Source organism: Gadus chalcogrammus, chromosome 10, assembly GCF_026213295.1.
Source record: "Gadus chalcogrammus isolate NIFS_2021 chromosome 10, NIFS_Gcha_1.0, whole genome shotgun sequence".
NCBI classification, from domain to species: Eukaryota; Metazoa; Chordata; class Actinopteri; order Gadiformes; family Gadidae; genus Gadus; species Gadus chalcogrammus.
In genome coordinates, this window is record NC_079421.1 from 18,509,009 (window position 1) to 18,531,151 (window position 22,143).

The following is a 22,143-nucleotide window of genomic DNA, read 5'->3' on the forward strand; positions in this document are numbered from 1 at the left end:
GGAGGGAAGGGAATGAGGGAGGGAGGGAGGGGAGGGAGAGAGGGGAGGGAGGGAAGGAGGGGAGGGAGAGAAGGAGGGAGGGGAGGGAATGAGGGAGGGACGGAGGGGAGGGAGGGAGAGAGGGGAGGGAGGGAAGGAGGACGGGAGGCGGCAAGGAAGAGGGGAGGAGGAGGTGAGGAGGGGAAGGTTATCCTGGCTGATCGGGAGCAAGGGCCCCCGCATATGATTATATGTTTATCTCTGACATCAACATAATCCTCAAAGGGTATTACCCTGTAGTGGGCTACCTGTGGCTATGTATCACGGAGGCATTAAGGCCGGCTCCTGACCACCCCACGTCCCCCCGTCCCCCGTCCCCCCGTCCCCCCGTCCCCCCGTCCCCCCGTCCCCCCGTCCCCGTCCCTGTCACAACCACCCCCTCCTGTGTTTTCTATCGGTCCAGGGTGATTCAGAGCACTTCTCGCTGACGGGGGGGGTCTGGTGATTCTAGACTCCACCGTGCCTCACGGAAGTCAGATGACCCTGACTGGACTGGTTTGATCACCACACACACACACACACACACACACACGCACGCACGCACGCACGCACGCACGCACACACACACACACACACACACACACACACACACACATACAGACACACACACAAATATGCACGCATACACAGAGACACACACGCACACCTAGACACACCTGTAGCATGCTGGTAAACGTCTGTGGCTTTGGGCCAGAACAACACTTCAGTCATCTCAGTACAAGAACCAGCTGCTGCTGCTGTTTCCGCAACAACAACTGAAGCAGGGGCCTTGCACGGAAAGCCAATCCACACATTTATGATGCTGGTACTTTCTCCAGGTTCCCACTGAGGCAGAGCGGGAAGCCCTGACCAAAAATGTGAACACACCGAACTGCGTACAATGATGAACACTTATTAAGGACATAAGCACATAAAATACATAGAATTAAAACGTAAAAATAGGGGCGATCAAATCTGGAGGTCAAAGAACGGCGCTCTGCGTCCGGATGCGGGGTTTGACCCAACAACATCAACAGAAGGAAACCCAACCCATGCACGAACACTTCTCAGGCCATGTCCCACACCTGGGACAGGTGAGATAGAAAACTATCATCTAGAATGTGAAATATAGAATGATATATCATGTATGCATAGAATATGCCCTCACGCAATTATAGAATACTTAAATACAAACACAGAATAGAATATAAATAATTACCCACTAATATTATTATATATAGATAAATGTAACAACACACAATAGCATAAAAAAATCAGATACAGAATATACCCAGCAACAGACCGGTCAATAGATAATAATGATAATAATAATAAACACAATACAGAATACATCAACTCAATCAGAATCAAGAAATACATATGATAACATTGTTTCCTTCTGCATTGACCATAATAATAACAAAATCTCTTTTAATTAAGAAGCATAGACCTTCTAGGCCATGTGAGGACATAGGCGTCGATATTCAAATATTTCACTATTTGAAATACGAATTTTGTCCCCACCACTTTTAAAAAATGTGCAAACCAATTGCGACTGAAAGAATCCCCACATACTCAACCGAAATCGTCGAGTCTAAAATCATGCGATAGACGCGCACGAAGACATCATTTATTAGATAGGCCTAATAAACCGTTGGAACATACAAGACCGGAACCCATAGCAACGCCGGTAAACAAACCCCGACTCCCGAGAAGCCCAATCCCTAGTGACATCTGGATGGCCGCGCTATGGCCGCACTACGGCCATCCGGAGGCGCATAGAGCTTTTGGACGTGATATTATATCTACAATTATATTATATTATATACTATTATATATAGAGCTCGAAGAGTCGCAAACGGCAACAATAACTTTTCCCTCCATGCTGCAGTTCACCCTGGACTGCACTCATGTTATATGTCTCATATTGGAATGTTTGGTTGGCTTTTATTTTGAAACTCCACATCAGAATGTTCTGAAACTTCTTGTGTGACCCCATGGGGTCTTGAAATATAACCCTGGAGTGAAATGAGCCTGAAATAACAGGGCATTTTCTTTTAAATTGAATCCAAATTCATATGTAATATGTCTCATATTGGAAATTTTGGTTGGCTTTTATTTTGAAACTCCACATCAGAATGTTCTGAAACCTTTTGCGTGACCCCATGGGGTCGTGAACTATAACCCTGAAGTGAAATGAGCCTGAAATAACAGGGCATTTTCTTTTAAATTGAATCCAAATTCATATGTAATATGTCTCATATTGGAAATTTTGGTGGGCTTTTATTTTGAAACTCCACATCAGAATGTTCTGAAACTTCTTGCCTGACCCCATGGGGTCGTGAACTATAACTATAACTATAACTGAAGTGAAATGAGCCTGGAATAACAGGGCATTTTCTTTTAAATCGAATCCAAAATCATATGTAATATGTCTCATATTTGGTGGGCTTTTATTTTGAAACTACGCATCAGAATGTCCTGAAACTTCTTGGGTGACCCTGTGGGGTCTTGAACTATCGCCCTGCAGTGATATGTGTATCCAAAATCATATGTAATATGTCTCATATTGGAATGTTTGGTGGGCTTTTATTTTGAAAGTAAATACCACAACGGCCGTACACTTCCTTTGATAGTATTTGCTTTTATTGACTGTCTTTTTGTATGTACCCGACGAATGCTTTTATTTGAAACTAGTTCTGAGACGCTATTACCGTAATGGCTAGCATATACAGGTACGGCAAAAAACTGAGTCGGCTGGCTTGACCGCCGATCTTGATGAGTCGGCTGGCTTGACCGCAGTGTAAGACAGCTAGTGTTCTATATACACGTAGGTGAAGGGTTTTATTTTGAAAACGTTGCGAGATACCAACCAAAGGATGTTTAGAGTAAAGGCGCACAAAGATTTTGTGTGACGGCTGGCTTAACCGCGGATGAACGAATAGCGGCTCACTTGACCGCAGTAGCTAGTATGCATTGTATATAGATTGCAGCTAGTAGCAGCTACACACGGTGCGATTGCTATGCCAATGTGGTTATAGTTGTTTTGTCTGATATGTGATGACTTGGAGCCTGGTTGGCCTATCCTGACATAAATATGTTGTCGCATAACCTGGGTGATTATCCTAAACTGTAGGGGATTTTATTTGCGGGCAATTTGCTTATGATGTTGTAACGAGTGAAGTCTACATTGGTCCTTCGCAAGTGTATACTGGTGGTCAGGATTTGGCAGATGCAATTCTCCTCTGGGCGCTTGTTTTTTTCTTCTTTTTTTAATGCAGCATAACATATGCTACCAGCAGCCCTTGCTCGTCTTCAAAAGGCTGATGCTCAGTACCTCGTTTCATTTCGTACCCCCTTTACAGTCTGGCATTGTTTGTCTGGTAAACTTTGTTGATGTCAAGATAAGTGTTAAATTGCCAACACTGTTCTTTGTCGGTATTAGTATTACATATCCCGAGCCAATACCCTGGTGTTTCCAACGCCGTTTTGCAAAACAAGCCAAAACACAAACTGTGGTTTTCAACTTTTATTGTTCGAATAGGATTTTCAACACCTGACAATACACGATATTGTAATGCAGCGTTGAATGGATGAATTGCTTACATAAGGGTACCCAGCACTTTTCAAACCACATTCAAGCTTATGGTTATTGTCCCCACCACTTCTAAAAACAAACTGACGCCACACACACACACACACACACACACACACACACACACACACACACACACACACACACACACACACACACACACACACACACACACACGCATATATATATAATGCTGATACATACAATTATAGTACCCACATATAAACAAACACATGCACACATGTAGAGTATATACACACATAAATGCACACGTGATTTTGCATGCGTAAACATTTGTAAACACGCAAACAGACGCAAACAGAGACAAAAAATCTCTCACACACTACCACAACCACACCCACTTTGCATCCTTCCCATTGCTCTGTTAGTAAAAAAAAAACGAGTGTGGGTTTGTGGGTTGTGTGAGTTACAAAGAGTGTGCTTCTCCAAACTAGACTAGTTGGTGGTCTCGTTCGGAAAGCACGAGTTTGTTCAGTGAGCGAGTTCTGCAGGGGATAGAGACGACATCAATGTTCTGTAATCACAGCCCTCCCTGTGTGTGTGTGTGTGTGTGTGTGTGTGTGTGTGTGTGTGTGTGTGTGTGTGTGTGTGTGTGTGTGTGTGTGTGTGTGTGTGTGTGTGTGTGTGTGTGTGTGTGTGTGTGTGTGTGTGTGTGTGTGTTTGCGTGTGTCTCTCTCTCTCTCCCTCTCCCTCTCCTTCTCTCTCCCTCTCTCTATCCTTGATCAGACTCAGCAAAATGCCTTTGATCAGTCGCCATGGGGATGGATAGAAAATAACCAGGAAGATTATAAGAGGCGGACGGACACAGCCGTACGGCCCCGTACACACTCCTGCATTTTAATCCACACTAATGATTATTCACATCCAGTTTTTTACACGTAACAGATTTTTGCATTGGAGTCACAAAAAATCTAAACACAAAAACGAGCGGCGGGCCAAAGCCTTTTATTTTAACAGATCTGAGTGAACGTTATTGCTTTTTTTTTTTACTGCACGAAACAAATGCTTTGAGCAATAATAATGATTACCATTATCTGCTGAGGGACATGCTCGATGCAAATTGGCTCTAAAGTGTCAGAGGCTGAACGATGTCCTCCTCTACTCGGCCCGGGTTCTCAGGGTGATTTTACCATTAAAAAAGTCGTCGCAACTTTTTGCATTCCCAGACAAAGCGGTAATTTTACCCCCCCTTCTACATTTTGCAATCATCAATTATAGCAAAAAATAAATAAAAAAACAACGATTTCTGTTGAAATACAGAATCAATTTGACTAAGTAATTCTCTGATCTGATTCGTTATTTCTGAAAAGCCCGCCATACTGTGTGAAGCCTTTTTCGTGTTTTTGTTTATTGAATAATTATGTTGGCGACAATTACTCATGTTCCACAGTGAGACAACCAAAAACAAGGCCAGACATACTTTAATCATCTCCAAATCGAGCCAGGAGGTAAACATTGCTTGGATGAAGTGCGGTAGTTCTCTAAGAAGCATCACAAAAATATCAACAGAGTAAAAAACGTTTCAACACAACATCTACCTAACCAGATAAAGTACCATTTATTAGTATTTGTATTCACATTTATCAACATAACAAACTGTAAAACGAATGTAGTTCTGCTAAAGTTGCATGAGTTAATGACCATGGGATCAGCTATCCTGACCGTGCTGAAGGAACGGGGAGGAGGAGGAGGAGGAGCGCAGCAGTGTTGAGATCATAGATCATACACAAGATCACAGAGTAAAACCTGCTCTCAGCCAACGCACGCGACCTCAAAAATATGATGACTCGGTGCCAGATAGATGTAAAAGAAAATATGTACAGCTGAAGTTGATACATGTGTGGGTGGGGTGGTGAACACACGTGTGTGTGTGTGTGTGTGTGTGTGTGTGTGTGTGTGTGTGTGTGTGTGTGTGTGTGTGTGTGTGTGTGTGTGTGTGTGTGTGTGTGTGTGTGTGTGTGTGTGTGTGTGTGTGTGTGTGTGTGTGTGTGTGTGTGTTTTGATTGAAGTGTGTGTTTGTGTGTGAGTTTGTGTGTGTATGTGCATCTGTGTTTTAATTGAGATGTGTGTGTGTGTGTGTGTGTGTGTGTGTGTGTGTGTGTGTGTGTGTGTGTGTGTGTGTGTGTGTGTGTGTGTGTGTGTGTGTGTGTGTGTGTGTGTGTGTGTGTGTGTGTGTGTGGTTGTTGGGGGGGTTGCAGGTACCCTGAGACGGACGAGAGTGTGAATCCACAGAATATTGGATTTCCTGACCTGGCCAGTGGAGGGCGTGAGGATGGATTGGCCACTACGGACTCAGTGGGAAGTGAGGAAGAAAGACGGAGAGAGAGGCAGAGAGGACGAGCGAGAGGGAGGGAGGGAGGGAAGGAGGGAGAGGGAAAGGTGGGTGTAAGGAGAATATCAATGGCGGGCCCGAGACATGTATGGATTTGTGCTCCGTCTCCTCAGACCCTAACTTTACAGCAGTGCAGCGGGCGATCGAATAGGGGGGAGAGAGAAAAAGTGTCTGCTGATCCTCCCCGGAGAAATCAACACTTAAGCAAAAAGCTTCTTTGAGTGTTAACTTTGTTCCCCTGTCCGTTGTCCAATAGGATCGCACCGGTGTGCTCTGAGCGTTTCGTTTGCGTTTGTGGTTTTGTTTTGTAGCTCGACTGTTTACGAGTTTAGTTATGCGTCTTCCGAGTTTTAGCATTCCCAGACAAGGACTTCGATGTAATTTGACGCTTATATTAAATGTGCTATGTTTGCCATCATCAATTACAGCAAAAGAATGTCAAAGAAGCAAAGACTGTTGTTAAAACAACACGAGGGGCTGAATATAATGAACAGAGTCACAACGTAAAGGCATGAAAAGAAGAGGATGTCGTACGACCGGGAAATCTAATAAACAACAAAGGGTATTTCTATAATAACTATGGTGGGTTGGACTGTGTACTGTGTTGTTTGTGGCTATTTGCATAATTTCAATTATTGCACAATGACACAGTTGCGTCCTGATTTCATTTCTGCTGACTGCTAATACCATAAGCCCACAGATGAGAATATCTCTTTGATGCATAGATAGGGTTTGCGGTTGTGCGATTCAGCAAGCCCCTGACATAAAAACACAACAGCAAATAACAATGAACACATACTAAGATATACTCTCACACACAGAATATAGACGCATCAGTATACAAGAATATACAAGCATCTATGTACAAGGATGTACAGGCGCCGTGCGTGTGTGTAAGGGTGTGCGTGTGCCCTGTGTGTGTGTGTGTTTGTGTGTGTGTGTCTCTGCGTGTGTGTGAGCGTGCGTGCATGCCTTTGTGTTTGTGTGTGTGTGCGCATGTGTGTGCGTTCATGTGTGTGTGTGTGTGTGTATGTGTATGAATGTGTGTTTGTGCGTCCGTACCTGTCCTGTGTGTGTGTGTGTGTGTGTGTGTGTGTGTGTGTGTGTGTGTGTGTGTGTGTGTGTGTGTGTGTGTGTGTGTGTGTGTGTGTGTGTGTGTGTGTGTGTGTGTGTGTGTGTGACTGTGTGCGTGTGCGGGCCAGAGAGACAGTGTATGTGTGTACTTGGTTGCTTGTAATGTGGGTTGTAGTTTTGAATGAGTGAACAGTACGTTTCCAAGGCTTTTCATTAGGGGAGCTACAGTATGCATTCAGCCCCCTAACAGCATGTGTCAAAACAAACATGTATAATGCATCACAGAGCCAGATCTATTTTTGATGCCAGTCAGAAACGGGTATGAGAGAAAAACCACGAGGCATACATGTTATTTTTTTCGTTGCCTTCTCCAACCGATTCCCACAAATACTTATCCAGCGAGGAGACCGTGTTGCTGTAAATACTTCAGACTTTCTTTAATAGTCAGCTGGGAAAAGATGGCTAGCTCTGTTATGGGAGATCATGAGAGGAGAAGAGAGGGACAGAGTGGTGGGGAGAGAAAGGGGGAGGAGGAGAGGAGTGGAAAGGAGAAGAACAGGGAGGAGGAGCCGGGAGGAGCCGGGAGGAGAGGAGTGGAGAGAGAGAAGGGTTGGAAAATGGAGGAGACGAGACAAGAGTAGACAAGTTGGGAGGAAGAGGAAGGAGACGAAAGGAAAGGGAGCGGAGAGGAGACCTTGGAATGGTTATATATTCAGGGCAGAGCCTGCCTCTAATCCACATACTCTCCGGCTTTGTCCCCATGTGTGCCCTGCCCTTAAGAAGACAAACAATGGATATCCTTCACTCTCCTCCAAAACACCTCTTTCAATGTATTATCCTTCATCTGCCAGCCAAGAGCCATGCTCCCTCCCTCTCTCTCTCTCTCTCTCTCTCTCTCTCTCTCTCTCTCTCTCTCTCTCTCTCTCTCTCTCTCTCTCTCTCTCTCTCTCTCTCTCTCTCTCTCTTCATCCCTCTCTCTCTCCATCTCCCCTCTGCTCTCTCCCACCTTCTGCCCTTCTCACTCTCTCTTTCTCTCTTTTTCTCTGTCCGTCTGTCTTTGTCCCTCTCTCTCTCTCTCTCTCCCCCCCTTTCTCTCTGCCCGTCTGTCATTGTCTCTCTCTCTCTCTCTCTCTCTCTCTGTCTCTCCCTCTCCTTCACACACTCGCAGCGTAACATTATATCCATTAGGCTGAGCAAATGTTATGAGTGGAGCCTCATTGATACTCACAACAAGAACTTTGAACGCATTCTGACTCCCCTCGGAGGCGATCGCACAACACAGGCTTTAGGCACAAAAAAGCCCGCTTCGTTTGCGCTGTGTTTGCGTAAGAAGGATTTCCCGTTAAGCCCAACTTAACAGTCAGTGAGTTTAAGCAAAAGGTGCTCCGCACTTTCTATTCTGCTGCATAAACACTCGATATATGCTAAGCCTCATTCTCCTGGCGTGCATAATGCCGACTGGATCTCGCAAGGCTGCCATGGACCCACGCACGCACGCACCGCCCCTTCCACCCCCCCTGCACCCCTATCTCCCCCCTGCCCCACCAATCCCCTACCGCCCTCCGCCAATAACTGCCCGGAAAGAAATCGATATGCCAATGCACATCGCAAATGTTGGGTCTTGACTTTGCAAGGCAACGCCTGCTTGTCTCTGCAACTTTACCCTGTGCCAAAAAAAAATGAAAAGAAACCAGCCTTCATTTTTTTTTTATCATCGCTGGCATTGTGAGTGTGAGTGGATCATTATTATCTTTTATTTTTCTTAAGGGAACCAATTGGATTTCAGCGCGTTTCATCCCAGTGTGGAGGATGGCAAGGGGGCCATCCGCACAACCCCCCCGTGTTGATGTGTTGATTATGCGCTTAGAAAGAAAACGTTTCAACAGGAGAAATGTCCATCATTTTTTTCGAATGTTTACTTGTAAGTTTGCTTCATTTTGCCAACAATTATAGTGCCAGTGTGTAAAAAGCAATTTGCAGTGTTCCCGGCGGATCAATTTGAACTTTGACGTGTGGTGCGCGGATACAATTACAATTATACCTACTCATTGTTATGCGCTCCGACTTTGTCCTATTTTTCAGGGGTGTCCTGTTCACCCCTCCCATGTGCCGCGAGTGGGATAAAAGTAGTACACGGATAGGTTGCCCAGCTCTTCTTCCTCTGCTACCGGACAGGATCTACCGAAGCTCCAGAAGAACTCCCCCCCCCCCCCCCCCCCCCCCCCCCCCCCCTCCCATGCGCTTGGCTGAAGCCGACTGTGTCGTTGTAGTTTTTCAGATCAATGCCTATGTTGTCACTGTAAGAGAGATGGGGCGAGGTTTGGTCTGTTTTTAGGGTCTTTGTTTCTGGTGAGTTTAAAGTCGTTTTGTTTAGATAGTTCTGCAACAGTCTGACGGCCCGTGGCAATTATGGCCCGGGTGCAATTTTGGTACGGATGCAATCCTGTGTTCTGCTGTTTGTTTCTGATATCTCACCTCCGTTTGTGTTCACACTTCACAATATCATTTTTGATTGGGGTTCCAAAAAACCCTCACTGCTGCTATCTATTCCCTGTTGTACCATACGATTCGCCTCTGCAGTGAGCTGCAGGAAGGAGAGGCCATAACACCTTTGTAGTTTATTGATAGTTTATTATATGACGCTGTCAAGGCTGCTATTCTAAGAGCCCACAAGCTCGTACATGAGTCATATCGCCAAAAGTTTGGTTATTTGGTTAAACACAAGAAGCAGGCTCACTTTTGCTCACGACAAAAAGGGTACTATTCGACCGGTGGTGTGTGTGTGGCCGGGAGTGAAACCATGGAGGGAGTTAATGCTCATGGAGGAGCTTCAGAATTGTCTCCCGGAGAGAGAGAGAGAGTAGCGACGGACATGAGTGAACAGGAGGTTTAGCCGCGCTCAAAGGCCAGCATTCGCAACGCGTTCATTTGATCGCACAAAAGGTCATCGTTCCCAATTAAGGCAGGTAACAGGTTCTAGTTGGTCCTCAGGAGTCCGAAGATACTGCCGCGACAGTCTCCTAGCAGGCCCAGGGGTAGCGCGCTGGCAATGGGGGGTTTACTGGCGAAGCCAGAACCAGGGTTTCTTCTGTCGAAAACTCAGACACATTGTTGCAAACTGATTTTTTTCTTAAAAGAGGGAAAACGAATAGTTAGGTTATGTCTGTAATCCCTAGCCTGGGTAAGTAAGGCCTGGGAGATTGAAGCCTGTTTATTGTTACAGGTCTAGTATCTTTGGAAGATACCCGGTACCAGAGTTCTGATGACCATGTTACGGGATAAAGCATCTTCTGGCACCGGGTTACGTACGGTTGCCTATGTGTATGGTTATAGAGTCCAGAGTGAAGGCGCATCCAGAGTCGCAGGGAGCTCTGGAAAGATCCCGCCAGACACTGCATTCTGTGTTGTGAGCACACTGCCTCGCTTGTGGGTTTGTGGTGCGTGAAGCCAAACAAGAGTCGTTAGGATTGAACCCTGCTGAGCCGGTCCGGGCTTAACCCGTGTCTGCCCGATTAATCTGTTAAAAAGAGAAGCTAGGCGGTGGTGGCACCCAGAATTTATTCGATTGTGTTTCTAAGTTCCGCTACAAACTTCCTCGTTGCCTGTGAGCGGGCGAGGCAGGGCCTAAGGGGGCCCCGGGGATGACGGGCCGGTATGATCAGAAGCATTTTAAAACGGGGTTGACTATGTGTTGGAAAATATCAGCGCTGGGCCTTGCTCTAATCCATGGGGTTTCACGTTTTCATCGACAGGCGATGCAGAAGCTGGGGTTTCTGGGGGTATGGCGGGTTGATACTGGGGTTCTGGAAGAATCCTCTGCTGTGGCCTTGCCCCTAACGGATCTACGGACCCTCCAAAGTCATGATTTTGAGCTTGGACCGGTCCAAGAGTTTGAGCGCTGGTTTCGGTTGGCCCTTGATGCCGGCGGCCCCGGGGCTGGAGTGGAGTTGCTATGTTCTCCGCGATCCAAAAGGAGGCACGGCCTTGGTTCTAGCATTGAGTCCTTTTGAGGTTTGTCTTGGTTCCGGGCGATGGGTTGCACCGACCACCACCATCTTGTGTTTTACATTTTTACGTTGCGCAAAACAGAGATTTCTGCACGGTTCATATTTGAAGGCTTTCAGTCTAGTCGGAAAGCATGTCCGTGGCAGGAACTCGCGTGCTACAGGTGTAAGAAGGAGAGGCCGTAATACACATTAGGATATGTGTCCTTTTAAACATGTGTACTTTTAAACATGTGTACTTTTACGCATGTGTACTTTAACACATTTATACTTTAACACGTGTGTACTTTTACACGCGTATACTTTGGCGCAGTAGAGATTAGCAGAGGTCTTGAGCCCACCCCTTGATGCCGTTATGACGGGTTTTTTTTACACTTCAATTATTCTACAATTAGATCTATTCCTGTGGGTTGTGATTACGAATATAAATATTTTTTTGGGCAATAATATACTACGAAAGTGTCATATTGTGTCCTTAACCATATAAAACGTTGGAGAATAGGCGTGCATGCTGCAAAAGAATGGCACTCTAATTGCAATCAATAAAGTACTATTACGCTACACGAAAAGCCTTTTGCTGTTTAATTTAATGAACTCTTCATAAAGAAACAAGCAATCAATTCAGAGAGTTTTTAAATTGTATTTGTCACGTCAAGGATTTAATTATCTTTTCCGCCCTCCCATTCGATTACGAACCGCGAGACGGTGTTTGCAGCTACCTGGCAACAACAATCGATCTATATATGCAGTGATAAGCATTAACTAACATTAACTTACATTTCATTAACAGTTTACGAAAGGCCTTGTGAACATTTATAAATATTAGTTTTGCATTAATAAGCATTATATCATTAGCATTTAACACACATGTACCCATAATACATATAGCATAACCATCTTGGATGAGGTAAGGGTTAAGGTAAGTGTTAGAGCTATGGATGGTTGGTTAGGGTAAGGATAATAATATAAACTAATACCTTTGTAAAATGGACACCATTACCATAGTTAAAATGAATACCACTAGTAAAGAAATGAAAAACTATAGTAAACGATTACTAGACCATTAGTCACCTATTAATTAACTTCTACTTAATTGTTAGGTAATGTCGAATCATTGATAATAAAAAAATAATATAAATATATATATATTGACATGGATTTTTTTGGATGGATCAATGGATCAATTCATCAGTCAGTCAGTCAGTGAGCAAGACACAGAGAGAGAGAGGGGGGGGATGGGGGGACTGATTATAATGTTTCTAAGAGAGAGAGGGCCAGGGGAGAGAGAGAACCAGGGTAGGGAGGAGGGGAGATGGGGGACCAGAGACCCCTGTGACTCGTTGAGAAATTGGTTCTGCTCCAAGAACTCTATCCACTGCTTATCCACACGCTCACAGGGAGATGGAAGTGTGTGTGTGTACGTGCGTGTGTGTGTTTGTGCGTGTGTGTGTTTATGTGGACACGTGGACGCACAGGTGCCAACAAGGGTGCTAGCTAACTTTATATTTACCTGAACTAATTACATTTACATGGAGGCACACACCACTAACACACACACACACACACACACACACACACTCACACACATTCACAGACTTTCGCACACATACTCACACACACACACACGCACACACGCACACAACCACATAGACACACAAACACACACAGCTATGCTCACAATCCACATGCACATAAAAAATAATTTTCACACAGAAAGACACACTCATCCACCCACCTACAAGCCCACAAACACACAAACACACACACACACACACGCGCACACACACCCCACACAGTTACACTAGCTGGAGGGGCACTCTGTTCTAGATAGAAAGCAGTGCAGCGTTCAGTGTATCTAAATTAAGAATAATGGCAGACATTATCAGATTTGTTTACAAACTCATGGCACATTTTCTGTTATTGTGCACTAATTCAAACATGCATGCAGTTTGGCAGAGAGACTTGTTATACCGTGGGCCTGGGGCGTGTTTTAGAAAATCTGCTACCACAGCTTTGGGAAGCGCATGAATTCTCTCGGAATGAAAGTTGAAACGCGTCGCCAAAGACGTGTAGGAACGACTTACAGAGATGGTTTGGTATTAATGTATGAATGTGTATGAGTTTTCAATCAAGGAAGGATACTCTGAATATTTGACACTAAAAGGCACACATGAGAGCGAATGCACACACACGCACACATAAACAGACACACACACACACAGACACTCGCACACAAACACACCCACACCCACTCCCACACACACACACAAACACACACACACACACACACACTCAACCAAGCACACATGAATCCAAATGCACACACACACATGCACACGTTAAAAGAAATGCACAACAGCACACAAACAAATGGGCCCATAAACCCAAACGCACAAACACACATGCACAACACATAAATAGACACACAAATACACACAAACATAACACATAAACGCTAGGGCACACATGCTGCGTTTTTCAGTTGTCACCTCTCGCCATGATGGGGTAACCAGTAGAAACACGCACACGCACACACACACACACACAGACACACAGACACACAGACACACAGACACAGAGAGACACACAGACACACAAGTCAAAAAGCAAAGAAAATAAAACAACACATCTGTTTTTTGCGCCTCTTGTTTTATTTAGACGTCCCTTTCTATGGTGATGCTCTGGCAGTGCTGTGGTTAGCTCCATCCAGTCCCAGAGAACAGGAGGAGGAGGAGGAAGAGGAGGAGGAGGAGGAGGAGGAGGATCAGCAGCAGGAGGAGGAGGAAGAGGAAGAGCAGGAGGAGGAGGAGGAGGAGCAGCAGGAGGAGGAGGAAGAGCAGCAGGAGGAGGAGGAGGAGCAGCAGGAGGAGGAGGAAGAGGAGGAGGAGGAGGAGGAGCAGCAGGAGGAGGAGGAGGAGGAGGAGGAGGAGGAGGAGGAGGAGGAGGAGGAGGACGAGGCATCCACTGATAGTAGACCTCTCTCTCTTTCGGACTCTCTGGGGTTTCTCTCTCTCTCTCTCTTTCTCTCTCTCTCTCTCTCTCAGTAGCAATCCAGGCTGAACTCGTGGCTGCATTTGTTTTATTTTTTGCATGATCAGTGTGGAACACGGCTTCGAGCGGTTAGTCATGAATAACATGAATTTCCTTCCCTTCCACCCAACACTTTTATTGTTTCACATCTAGTGTGTGGGGGGAAAACAACATCTGCCACACACTTGAGAGTAGTAAGTCAGGATACATCGACTTGGGTGTTTTATACCAGTTGGGTGTCTTTTGCGTCTTGCTTTTACTGCATTAAGGTGGAGCTTCAGTGTAATTCCTTCAGATGATTCCTCAATGATGACCCCTCAGTGAACGCGTAATTCTTGTGTCTTTGTGCCCACTTTTCTTCTTTTTTATTCTCGCTGACTATTATAGTGGAATGTCTCTACTCAAGTATAATATAAACACTGAATAAGTTAAGGCATTTCAATCAGCCCATATCCTATATTGAATACAGCCTCGAATTATGGCCCTTGCTATGACTAGTGTGTGTGTGTGTGTGTGTGTGTGTGTGTGTGTGTGTGTGTGTGTGTGTGTGTGTGTGTGTGTGTGTGTGTGTGTGTGTGTGTGTGTGTGTGTGTGTGTGTGTGAGAGAGAGGAAAGAGAGGGAGATTCAGTGGGAGCCAAAATTGACTATCAATTTGACAAGGTGTACTGTGCAGCCACTGTCCAATTACACCAGAAAAAAAAACATAAGGCACCGAAGCCTTAAGAAAGCGATGCTTGACTTGGCAATTATACTGGATTTCCAGTTAAGACAATATAAGAAACCCTACTACGGCTTGGGATTCCGTCCTTTCCGACGCTCTCCTTATTCTTTCGAGCCTTATTGACAATTAGCTTTATTACACACTTTAGCACGATGCATGGCGTTACTGCTAATTATGCCATAGCAATTTGGTTATCTAACCCAGCACCCCCTCCCACCCTCCCAATCCTGCTCTGCTAACATAGGCCTACCCTGCAATGATTAGCAGAGGATCCCCAGCAGGGGAACTGCTCGAAGAAGAGACGGACTGCTGTGATTTCAGAGTGTGGAGTCACCTGTGTGCATCCCACCCCCCCCACACACACATAAACACACACACACACACACACACAACCCAGCCGAACAAACACTCAAACGCATGCACACACACTCACATACACGTAAGCGCACTCAGACTCACACACAAACGCACACACGCATGCTCACACAAGCATGCGCACACACACAAACACAATCCGGTGAACACACTCACACACACATAAGCACTAGGGATGCACCGATCTGCTTTTTTCGACTCCGATACCGATACCGATATCTGAGGTTTAGTATCGGCCGATACCGATCCAATACCGATATAGAAAAACAGCGCGAAATTATGGCTACAAACTGTAAGTTTCATTGAGGGGTAAAGACTGTAGGCTCCGCACGGCGTGTTGCTTGTTTATGACGTCACTCACAGCGCACAGCATAGAAACTGAATAGATCAGCCAATAGATAGATAGATACACTTTTATTAATCCCGTGAGAACATTTTCGTGGGAAATTCAATTATCAAAGCAGCAAGGTAGTAGGAATAGGATTCAAGTATGTACATAAACGTAAAAAAATATATATATATATATATATTTTTTTTAAATATGGATCGGCCCATTTGTCACCGATACCCGATCTAGAAATGTCTTCAATATCGGTACCGATACCGATACAAATATCAGATCGGTGCTACCCTAATAAGCACACACACACACTGTTTGTATGAGTGAGCTTGACGCCAACGGGATCCATAACTCAACGTAAATAGCTATTTGACCAATAAGATCCCCATCTCTGGCTTGTTTTCTCCTCTTCTGCCTTCCCAATTTGACTCTCTCTGTCTCTCGCTCCCTCTCTCTCACACGCAGTCCCTCGTTCTTGCCAAAAATTAGAACGAGAGCAGAGAAATTGAGTTTAAATTAAACTCGGTATATCAAATCCGGTAACAACGTAATGTCTGCTACATGTTGTGCAGTAGCACACTTCCCTGCCTAATATCGTACCTCACATTGCCTCCGCACAAAGAACCAACAGACTACAGCACGCCTGTCAAACGTTGGCAACGATGACAGCCGATAATGACTCACAAGATAAAGCCACCAACACACCATATGCAGATCGGCCAGTTAAACAGGCCGGGGATAAACCAACATTTAGTGAGCACCGGCGCGCTGATGAAATATTTATCCTGGAGAGGACAAATGATTGTGTGTGTGTGTGTGTGTGTGTGTGTGTGTGTGTGTGTGTGTGTGTGTGTGTGTGTGTGTGTGTGTGTGTGTGTGTGTGTGTGTGTGTCTGTGTGTGTGTGTGTGTGTGTGTGTGTGTGTGTCTGTGTGTGTGTGTGTGTGTGTGTGTGTGTGTGTGTGTGTGTGTGTGTGTGTGTGTGTGTGTGTGACAAAGGGGCCATATTGGGACAGGAAAATAAGGCAGAAGAACAGCTCTGCGGTGGTGCTGTTGTAGGAGACTTCGCGGGACAGATGGAGGCAGCGAGACAATGGGCACGCCACAATGCCCCCCCCCCCCCCCCTCCTGCAGACACTGAGCGATATGGCTGGTAATATGTGGCGAGAGACCCCTTGATTTAGTTTGTCTTGTTGCTGGGTTCGTTCCTGGCATTTGTCTTGTGTACTTTATTTAAATTTTTATTTTTTGGGAGCCATTTGGCAAACTGGCTTGTTATCATTAAATGCAAAAAACGTGTCCCACAGTGTAGGAATACAATTTCCTGAGGGCTTTTTTGTAAGTCTTTGGTTGTTGTTGTCCTGCCATTATAATTTTTCTTTAAAGTGGGAGAAAAAACCTTGCTTACAGTTTCCCCATCACCTCTATCTAACTCCCTCTGTTTCCCTCAGATGGAGACATTGGGATATCGACGTGTGGGTATTTTCCGGCCAGTCGTCCAAAGGTCATAAACCTATCTGAATCAGGCCAGCTTCAATCAAAGGCGCCATCTTGGGTGGGTGTCTATACGGCCAAAACTGGGATCTATACTTTGTGTTGCGTTATCAATGCGTTGAAAAGGATGGTCATCTGTGAAAGGAAGAACATGACCTCAGTGGGAAACACGGCATCTTTCATCAAATTTCACTTGTATTTCATTGTTATCGCGTCAGGGGTGAATCGTGTTGCGAAAACTTCTGCCTCCAAATCCCCGAGAACCTTTTGAATTGAATATCACAATCGACAGCGGCAAAAATAAAGTGTGAAAGAAAACATTTGGAAATCAATACTTTGCCTTTGCCTACGCGACTGATGTAGCATGGCCACATTAGCTGATGGACAGGGCAAAAAAATAAATAATTGAAATGGATGAAAACACCAAGATGCTGCTAAGTGAATATCAATTTTTCCTCCCGCATAGAAATAATGTGTGTCCCATCTTTCAGAATCTTACAGCGATTACCTCCCGGCGGTGATGGGGCGGACTCACAGAGCAGCAGAACTGTGGAAGAAGTCCCAGGAGAGGCTTCTCTCTTTTCTCGACTAGTATGAACATGACACACACACACACGCACACACACCCACACTCACACACACATGCATGCATGCATGCACTGAGGCACACATATGCAAAGATGTCAGTTACAGACATAATGAACAGCCGACGCACACCAAGGCACAAACACACGTGCATCAAACGCACACGTGCAACAACAAGCGCACGTTCACAGAAACACACACACACACACACACACACACACACATACACACACACACACACACACACACACACACACACACACACACACACACACACACACACACACACACACACACACACACACACACTCACACTGTTTACACAAGTGCACGGGAGCGCTCACATTGTTGCTGTGACTGCTTATTCACGCTGCATAATCCATGTGAAAGGAGTGAAATATATTGTAATTACAATCATTATTACCATAAAAACATTCCCAGTGTACTTTCACTCAGCAGAAGGCCGTCTAATTGAATCCATTTCCTGTGCTGAGGAGGGATTCACCTTGTGTCATGGTGCTTGTTGTCTGATTTACACGGTACGGAAATTCAAATCCTCGCCTTATCTCATCTTCCTCTGGTCTGCAGAGGCTGCAGCCTGGACAATTTGCAAGTCCTATGGATGATTATTATTTTCTTTTTAATTATTAATAAAATTCATATTATCATTCCTCCTGCTTTTGACCTTTCACATATGTGGCAGTTAGAATACAGTAGCTCGGTGCTCCTGGTTTTCCAAATCACTGGAAAGGATCACTCTGTTGCTTGTATCTTTCCGATCTAGCCTTTTTTATGATTTCCACTGAATATGACACATCACACTTGCAAGCATCTTGTGTTAAACTGAAATTATCTGTTAACCTCAGAATACATCTTTCGTTGTCTGCAAAACTGTGAATTTAAAACAAGAACTATTTAGCGTGGGACGACAATCATTGAACCATTTTTGCAGGTGCAGCTGTAACACTGAACACCATTTCTTGTTTCCCCAAATTGTGCAGTGATGACTTTAAATCGCTAAATCACCTCTTACTGTTTAGTATAAACGATAGTGTTGATCCTCCCCAAACCCAAAGCTCCTGCATGCGCGTGAGCAAACGCATGCTGGGGGACTGAGTAGCATGACTAACTAATAGACCCTTATGTATCACTCACAGCCATTCAGGGTCATTGCAGCAGGCCTGGGCATACACAGCACTTCCCCACTAAAAAAAACTGTGTGTGAGTGTACTGAGAAAAACCAATGGAAAATCCAAAAAAAAACAATGGAAGGGAGTTCATTGTAAAGCGCTTCTTCCCTGCACGACTCCGTCGCCCAAGGCAATCGCCTATATTGCCTATAGCAGGAAGAACCCCTACTGTCCCCAAACCTCATCTGCTGCTTGTTCCACCTCAGCTCCCATCTTCTCCTCCTCCACCTGCCTCTTCCCCTCCACCATCATCACACCATCCTAGTATCCTCTCTCTCTCTCTCTCTCTCTCTCTCTCTCTCTCTCTCTGTCTGTGTCTGTGTCTGTTTCTCTCTCTCTCTCTCTCTCTCTCTCTCTCTCTCTCTCTCTCTCTCTCTCTCTCTCTCTCTCTCTCTCTCTCTCTCTCTCTCTCTCTCTCTCTCTCTCTCTCTCTCTCTCTCTCTCTCACACTTTCTCTCTGCATAAACCTTGCCCCCAGCACTGCCAACACCACCTCCACCGCCCGCCACCTCCAACGACCACCACCCCGCCAACCAACTACCCCCCCCCCTAACACCCACCCCCCACCAACCCCAGCAGCCGTAGCCGTATAGAAGCGGCAGATGAGAAATGATAATTGGCCGTCCACCACTGACAGCTGCTAACATAATAGTGACAGTGGTTTCCAGCTTCGAGGTCTGGCGCCTACCTCCACAACAGGTTTCCCCTAATAGCCATCCCCGTGGAATGTCTCCCCCCTCGCTGTCAGAGTCCAGCTGTATTGCACATACACACTGCAATCGTTCAACATGCGTGTGTGTGCGCGCACACTGGCTGGCTGATGAAAATCATATCTCCGAAATGGACGTTTGTCTTCACCACATGCAGATTTGGCGTCTTATCTCGAACGCCGCGACTATAGGGAAGAAGGCTGCGGTCCACTGAATAATAAATGAGAAAGTTCCGCTTGACTCGCAGCTTTTAATTGAAACCAAGCCATTACCAACTTGTTTCAATTAGGTATATCTCCCCCCAATAGTAGCCTATATTGAAATGGCCGAAAAATATATTAGATCCCGGTGGCTTATTTTTTAGCAAATCCCTCCTAAAATGCGCATAGCAAATACAATTATTTTATAGTAATACGGTGGAAAATCACCAATTTGAATGGGGCTGATTCTGCAGAACGACCAGCGGCTGGGCACATTGGATCAGAGATTCGATCATCAAAGCTTCCAAAGCTCTAATCACATCCAATTGCAGTGCAAGCTACATCTCCTGGGTCTAATTTTATACCTTTAGCCCAAATTACTTTTATGGTTCAAAGTACATTTCCCCTTAAATGTCACTTCGGTCACAGCTTTACTGGTGTGGCCGTGTGACTGATTGGATGACACGCAGCTGTGGGGGCAGGCAACGCTGGCCGGAGCATTGCACCGGGATTATGGCATGTTTAAGTAAAAACCTGCCCAACAGAATGACAGAGCGAGTAAGAATTCTTGAGATTAAGAGACGAATACCTTAGGGATGGGGGGCACAGCTGTCAATAAGATTCAATCTGGGGGCGGAGCAGGCTCGCAGAGAACAGCATGCCAGGTCTCGACGCAATTTCCTCAGCAGGAGTCAAACCAGGGGTGGAACAGGATTTTGGAATTATGGCAGTTAATGAAAGTGCCGATTCCTCTCGGCTAATCTGGCCAAATTTATTTCATCAATTGAGACCCATCTCAGTGGTTCCATTCTATCCATCATGATTCACCTCAAACGGGGTTCTTGCCTGGTTGCTATTATGACTACTGAAAAAGAAACGATTCTTCACCGCAGGCCTTGATCCCTATCTGATCATTTTATTTTTAAAGGGATTGTTTTGGTATTCAGTCTGTTTCTGAGGCAAGAGTTCGGCTGTGTGGGTTTTCAGAAAGAGTCGCAGTGCCATCATGTGGCTTCGGTGCGTAACTGCAGTTCCCAACTAAATTACCTTTGATCACAATTTATAGGTACTATTATGCACAAGGGAATGTGTATTTTAGGTTTCTGAGGCATCCTTGCTTGATGAAAAGATGAATAGGAAAAATGTACTTCGTTTGAATAGGTTACCCTTTTTATTTGCACTGATGCTTTATTTGTAGTTCGTTCTTTACTTCCCCTTGTAAACGGTGAAACGCTATATCCACTAGGCGTCTCTCATAACTAGGGTCTCTCATGTCCAGTAGGGGTCTCTCATGTCCACTAGGGGTCTCACATGTCCACAGAGTAAAATCAGAACTACCATCAAGCCATCTTCGGCAGAAAGAACCATGGAGAATAAATAATTGTAGCTATCACCTGTGGTTTTTGAAGTTTCTTTGTGTGTCTCTGTGTGTATTCTTCAAGTGTGTTTTAAATCATGTATATCGTGTGTAGGCTTTGTATTGCGTATATTTATGTCTGTCTTTCTTCCTTCCTGTCTGTGTCTATTATTTGCGGGGGAATCTCTGTAAACATGCAATTACACAATTATACAAGTATACATAATCCAAAGCAAAGCAAATAATGAGCAAAGTGATGGAAGTTCCCATAAAACTAGATATATTAACTTAAACCCCCAACTTACTTAATGTGTATTCTTAGTGTGGTTGAAAATGTTGATTATTATTGTCTGACTCACACACATAAATCTAATCCCATCACACACAAATCTCATTTCCACAAAGACTGGCCCTCAAATGGAAAGAAAATCGAATCAGATGCTAACCTGATTGGCCTCTGATGTAGGAGGAAACGGCAAGTTAAAACTGTTATGGATTCCCCCATACACACACACACACACACATTCACACGCACAAACACACACACACACACACACACACACACACACACACACACACACACACACACACACACACACACACATGTGTACACACACAAAGGTGCACATACAAACGTGTAAATACACACATGACACACGGCACACAAACAAACAAAACGCAAAACACACACACATACAAAACACCCACAGAAAAGACACACACGCACACACACACACACACACACACACACACACACACACACACACACACACACACACACACACACTTAAAGGCAGGAAGGGCAGTGCGCACATTAAAAGGAGTTGCTTTGGCTACAGCCGCTCATCTCACATCCCTCTCTTTGTGTTCTCCTCTGAACACGTGGGCTAGAGGAAGAGGAAGACGAGAGGAGAGGAAGACGAGAGGAGAGGAGACGAGGCAAGGAGGGAGGGAGGGCGCCGAGACGTGCGTGGAGGAGGGCTGATATCAGAGAGCCAGGGAGGATGGGCGCGCCAGACGCTGCACTTTAATTGATAGGGCTAATAACTCCCCCCCCCCCCCCCCAGCCCCTATAAAGTGAACGGCCCCAGAGCTAGC

General features: G+C 45.2%; 1 protein-coding gene across 1 annotated transcript in view; it reads right to left on the bottom strand.

The window, feature by feature from the left end:
- The window catches only part of LOC130390265 (teneurin-1-like), a 185,852-nt gene extending 166,825 nt beyond the window's left edge, over positions 1–19,027 (bottom strand). The window contains exon 1 of the mRNA XM_056600127.1: positions 18,948–19,027. Within this exon, the coding sequence (XP_056456102.1) occupies positions 18,948–19,027 (80 nt within the window). The remainder of the gene's footprint in view (positions 1–18,947) is intronic.
- Between the last annotated feature and the right edge of the window lie 3,116 nt (positions 19,028–22,143).